At 51.1% G+C, this 5,874-nt stretch overlaps 1 protein-coding gene across 1 annotated transcript in view; it reads left to right on the forward strand.

The window, feature by feature from the left end:
* The window catches only part of DCC (DCC netrin 1 receptor), a gene marked incomplete at its 5' end in the record, with an annotated part of 71,917 nt that overhangs the window by 36,635 nt on the left and 29,408 nt on the right, over positions 1-5,874 (forward strand). The window contains 2 exons of the mRNA XM_010142224.1: positions 1,025-1,090; positions 2,541-2,703. Of these exons, the coding sequence (XP_010140526.1) occupies positions 1,025-1,090; positions 2,541-2,703 (229 nt within the window). The remainder of the gene's footprint in view (positions 1-1,024; positions 1,091-2,540; positions 2,704-5,874) is intronic.

Here is a 5,874-nt window from a genome sequence, read left to right on the forward strand (position 1 = left end):
CCCCAGCCTCTGCCGGTGGCAGGGGAAGGTGCCTTTTCCCCGAGCCACGGTCCCAGCAGAGCACTGCTGCAGCATGGGCGGCTGGGCCACCCGGGGAGGTTCATTCGACTTAAATGGGAAAATAATTAACCTTGGAGGAAAGAGATGGCCCATACCAAGAGCAGGGTGTGACATGAGCTTGGTGTTTGCTAGAAGAGCAGCTTTCACCCCAAACCACTTCTGCCGTGGACTTTGACTGTTCAATCCCACAATGGTAGAGTCAGAGAGGAGCTTGGTAGGACTTCACCAGCCTTTGCGATCCTCCTTCTGTTGGACCTGAGGAAGCCAAGGTGCTGGGCTTGGCAGAAACGTGGACATACCTCCACAGCTGTTCAGCCCAAAGCTGAGAAATGGGAGAAAATAAAGGAGGGGGAAAGCTGAACACCTCAAATTTCTCTTTTTGAAGTGCAAATGCTGCCTCACCAGCCAAAACATTTTTGGAATAATAATCATAAACCACCTTTTTTCTTTTTTTTATTTTACATCGGGGTAGAAAAGAGGTGATGCTTTTGTGAAAACCAAGCAGTTGAGAAGTTGTGTTTCCACAAGTGGGAAAATAAATTCCAGACAGCGTAATAGTGGTGAGCAGCCACCTGGCAGGCGGAGAACGTGCCCACCGTTTTCCGCACAGCACCGTCCCTCCACCGCAGTCCCAGCCACTTCGGTACGGAAGCAGCTGCCTGAATTATTCCCGTCAGCCGTCGAGGGGGCACAGGCAGATGCTGTCATCACACCTTAGTTTGTCATTCTGATGGGCACATCTGGAGGAGGGGAAAAAAACCCAGCAGAACAAGGCGAGCTGCTCAAAGGGCTGACGCTCAGCTGGCTTTCCCAAGCCTGCTCTGATGACAGCACATATGGGATGACTCTTCCCCCGCTGTTTCACTGGTTAGATGTTGTCAGCCAGACGCTGTCTCAAGCAGCACAGCTGACTTCACTGGTTTACCTGTCACGCCGTGTCTGATGCGTTTTTTCCTGCCAACAGGTCGTCACGGGGATGGCTCCTTCTGGCCGGTGGACACCAACCTGATTGACAGGAGCAGTCTGAACGGTAAATGCAGGCTCTGTCCCACCACGCTCCGTAATCAAGTGCTATTTTGACGATAACCTCCTCCTTTTCTCCTCTTTACTGCTCTCTCGTTCCTCTGGCTCATGGCTTGGTGGCCCAAGAGCCACCCAGCATGCCCACAGGTCACGTTTGCCAACGAAGAGGGAAGGGGCATCTTGGCTGTTGGCTCTGTGCTCCCAAAGGCTTGATGCTGAGAATGGTCATCCCATCACAAGAGAAATTTTAGATGTATCTCGGGCCATGGGAATGCTTTTAAAAAAATAAGAGCGTAAAAAGAATTCTAAAATGCATTTTTTATTTTTATATTTCAGTTTAAGCTTTCTGCAGCCAACACGCCACTGTTTTAGGCGTTTCTCCTGCTCTTCGTAGTAGTTCATCATAAATGCAGGAAAAGTGACTTTTGAGAAGGAAGTCGAGCTTCCAGGGCCCGCAGTAAAGGGTAGGGACAGGAAAGAAAAGTATTTTCTTTGTAGTCACAAGTATTGTTTAGGTTAGAGGAGGGAGGATGCGGGGATGATGACTCTCAAGTTACTTTTCTTGAGCTATCTTGGATGTGCTCTTCCTTTTGCATCCCATTGCATCAAATACTTAGTTTTTCTCTGAGCTTCAGTGGAAAGACAGTTTGGGGCTCGTGAGATTGTAATCCTGTAGGATGTCGATAAGATTGTCATAGCAGACAGGGCAAAAGGGTTACTCGCTGTTTTGGGCAGGGGACCGTAACGTATGGCCCAATGCTGTGTAAACAGAGGCATTATCCAACCAGATAATAGAAAAATAAACTGCGCCGTTCGCAGTGCCATGGGGAAAACACCGTCCAAAGCAAGGGACCGGTGCTTGGAGTCAGTTTGACACCAGAAATGATGTGATTTTCCGTCCCGGTCTGGCTGCTCATTGAAGCTAAGAGCTCATCGCTTCAGCAGATAGAGCCTTAACCTGGGCGAGTGCTGCGTGGGGATCTGGTCAGCACAGCACTAAACAAAAGAGGACGTGACCTGAGACTGACGGGGGGGAAGGCAGCACTGACAGATGGAGCAGGCGTCAGGGTGGCCCATACATGAGGTAAGCATTTGCCTGTAAAGAGCGAGAAAGTCTATATGGGCCATAAAGAAAAAATCCATAGTCCCTGTATTTCCATTTTCAGCTGATAATAGCAAAACCGAGCTGAGAGTTATTGACTCCCAACACCGGGTTATTAACACCCAGAAAATGCAAAGTCGTTACTACTTAAACATCTTCCTGTTTGCTCTGACCCTGAAATGCAGCAAGACATAAATTTCAGCGCTTTATGTCACCCTTCTGCACCCTCTTGCTGCTTTTTCAGAGGAATTCAGGCCGCCTGGCAGGCTTGATGTGTTCTGGTTTACGGGTGACTCCTAGAGAGGGAGGGGAACAAATCCAGCACTAACCATCCCCTCGTTTTCTTTTTCTTCAGAGCCTCCCATCGGGCAGATGCACCCACCCCACGGCAGCGCCACGCCCCAGAAGAACAGCAACCTCCTCGTCATCATCGTCGTCACTGTCGGCGTCATCACCGTGGTGGTGGTGGCGGTGGTGGCCGTCATCTGCACCAGGCGCTCCTCAGCGCAGCAGAGGAAGTATGTTCTCAAATCCAAATTCTCAAAGGTTCAGAGAGGTGGGAGCAGCCCCATCGCTGGCCCCATGGCAGGTCAGGTTGGCCCTTGGGGCTCTGAGCCCCCTGCTCTGGGGGCAGATGTCCCTGCTCCCTGCAGGGGGTCGGGCTGGGTGGGCTCTAAGGGTCCCTCCCCATTGGCCCCATGGCAGGTCAGGGTGGCCCTTGGGGCTCTGAGCCCCCTGCTCTGGGGGCAGATGTCCCTGCTCCCTGCAGGGGGTCGGGCTGGGTGGGCTCTAAGGGTCCCTCCCCATGCAAACCAGTCTGTGATCCTGTGATTCCATGAAATCATAAGATGGAAGGGAAAGGCAGTGATGCTCAGCTTCAAATAGATATGAACGATAACATTCACATGGTGTAGAGGGGGGTTCTGGGGCTGAAGTGCATTTTGGGGCTCGATCTTTTGATTTTGGAGGTGTCACTCCAAAATGTGGAGGACATTTCTTGTCTCCCAGGCTGCAGAGCAAACCACAAAGGATAAGTGCCCCTGACGTGGCGAGCCTTGAAAAATCGTTCTGCCATGGCCAGCTCCCTGGTTTATATCGCCGAGTGTAATTCAGGCATGGGAAGGAATCAATTCTATTGATTTAAAGGAAAAAAAAGTAGTAGTTGTCTGTGCCTGGTGATGCTGTCAGACTTTCTGACTCTGCAGAGCTGAGAAACACAGACAGTGCTGCTCGCTCGCTCACCTTTGGGAGGACATTATCCTCTCCAGACAGTCTGTCTCTACAGTCTTCCAGTAAAAGCATCCACAGCTGTTTCTCCAGGTAATTCTCACATACCTGAAAAAAAACCAACACCAGCCTATAGAAAATGATGAGGAAGAAAATCTTGAGGGTGCCTCTGTAAGGCTGTGAAAGGGCAAGGCATAAAGCACGGGGTTTTTATGAGAGATTGGAAGTGGAGGTTGAAACAGAGCTGCGTTTAACGCGTTGAAAACTAATATGCTATTACTTTACTATTAATGCGTTGTGTTACTGCCCTGTCACAGAGGCTGGACACGAGAAAGGGAAGGTTAGTCGTAGTTCACCCACAAGCATGATACATGTTTGCCCAGGCCAGGCGTTATTGCGTCACTTTGCACCGATGCTTAAAACAGGGTGAACGAGGGGAAGCAGAGGGTCCCGGGATGGCTGCAGTCAGCTTGGGGCTGGTCGGAAATGGGGAGGGGCAGCTTGGAGGGGTTTACGGTCACCTGGGCAAGTGCTTTCGCTAAAGGTGGATGTTTGGGGGTCAGGTTTTGTAATAAGTCCTAGCCCCTGAAAATCAGGCCATCGTCTGAAAGCAATGGGAAGGGGCAGGACCTTTGCACCTGTTGTGCAGGACAAGGGCTGATGGGTTAAACTAAAGGAGGGAGACACAGACCAGAGAGAGGGAGAAATTTTATTACCCTGGGGGTGGGGAGCCCCTGGCCCAGGCTGCCCCGAGAGGTGGCAGCAGCCCCATGGCTGGCCCCATGGCAGGTCAGGTTGGCCCTTGGGGCTCTGAGCCCCCTGCTCTGGGGGCAGATGTCCCTGCTCCCTGCAGGGGGGTGGGCTGGAGGAGCTCGGAAGGTCCCTTCCAAACCCAAACCACTCTGTGGTTCTATGTTCCGATGAAATTGTTCTGTTGAGCAGTTTGGTGACTCAAGGCTAAAGCTCTCTTGAGTTTCTAACAGGGAAACCAAAATTACGAGAGAGAGAAGCAAATAGATTGGTTTGAATTCAGTTTGAATTAATCAACCTCGACCTCCCCTGTAGCCAATGGGGAGGAATCGTTCCACTTACCCTCAGACACGGGAAGACTTTGCCATCGGAAGGTGCTTATTGCTGTGCAGTGATTTAAGACGGGTGAAGCTGGTGGATTTGCGTTTGCCCTTTATGTTCTAGATGTCTGTCCTATGGGCGTGTGAAGCTCACACAGACTGCCCTAAAGAAACTGTTTCTGCTCCGGCGCAAAAATGGGGCAATAAAAATTAAACAACAGATCATAAATTTAACACAACAGGGAAAATCTGGCATTTCCTCAGAGCAGAGGGTGTGGTGGGAACGACCGGAGAGCCGCCCGGAGAGATGCACAGTGTGCCACAGAGAGTTTGCTCTCAGGCTTTTATTGGCAGCTGGTTCTTTGTTTAAAGGCACCGATGAACTGCTGATCAGGACTGCAGGGAGGGGAAAGGCCACGTCTCGGGTGGATGATGCATGTGTCCTTCCCCAGAGCAAAACCGGGCAGGTGATGGGATAATCCCCTGTAAGCCTTCGGTGAAGGAAAGTCGTATTTCTTAAGCTAATTAAAGCTTGGCTGAACAAAGCGCAATGAAGCATGTTATATAGAGCAGAAGGAAGAGTGACATATTAGCGGTACACAACCAGTGACAATTTGATGCCGGTGAGAAATAGGGGAGAACAACGCCAGTAGAGATTCGGTGCAATAACTTTCCCAGATGTGCGTAAGGGGAACGCACGGCTCCCGCGGTAATGGAGATTCATCCCCCGCCGTAATTACAGCTTCCGCAGGATGAGATGCTCGCCGTCTGCTGATGGGTGCCAGGAGGACGGATGATGGGGCCACCCATCAGCTCTGTCCTTCAGTGCGCTCTTGGTCCAGTTCAGAGCTTAAGCTTCGGGAAGAGGAATCCCAGTCGAATCTTAAGATAAGGGAAAATACCACTTTATGCAGCATCCGCACGAACTGCAGGACAGGCTTCTTCCACCAGCATTTTGAGATCTGAAGGCAGAACCAGGATTTATTACATGCCAGAACAATTAGCCTGTGGAGGTAACACGAGGTTATGGCTACCAGGGGAGAACAAGTGGAGGTGGACATGAGGACCACAAACACGGTCAGAGGGCTGTAGCCCCTCTGCTCTGAGGACAGGCTGAGAACCTTGGGGTTGTTCAGCCAGGAGAAGGTTCCGGGGGGACCTTATTGTGGCCTTCCTTGCAATTCTTAGAGGGGGCTCATAAGGAAGATGGGGATAGTCCTTTAATCAGGAGCTGTTGCAACAGGACGAGGGGTAACACTTTAAAACTGAAAGAGGAGAGCTTTAGTTTGGACATAAGGAAGACATTGTTTCCAGTGAGGGTGGTGAGCCCCTGGCCCAGGCTGCCCCAAGAGGTGGGAGCAGCCCCATGGCAGGGACGGGTGCTGCTGATGT

Source organism: Buceros rhinoceros, unplaced genomic scaffold (assembly GCF_000710305.1).
Source record: "Buceros rhinoceros silvestris isolate BGI_N320 unplaced genomic scaffold, ASM71030v1 scaffold518, whole genome shotgun sequence".
Taxonomy (NCBI): domain Eukaryota; kingdom Metazoa; phylum Chordata; class Aves; order Bucerotiformes; family Bucerotidae; genus Buceros; species Buceros rhinoceros.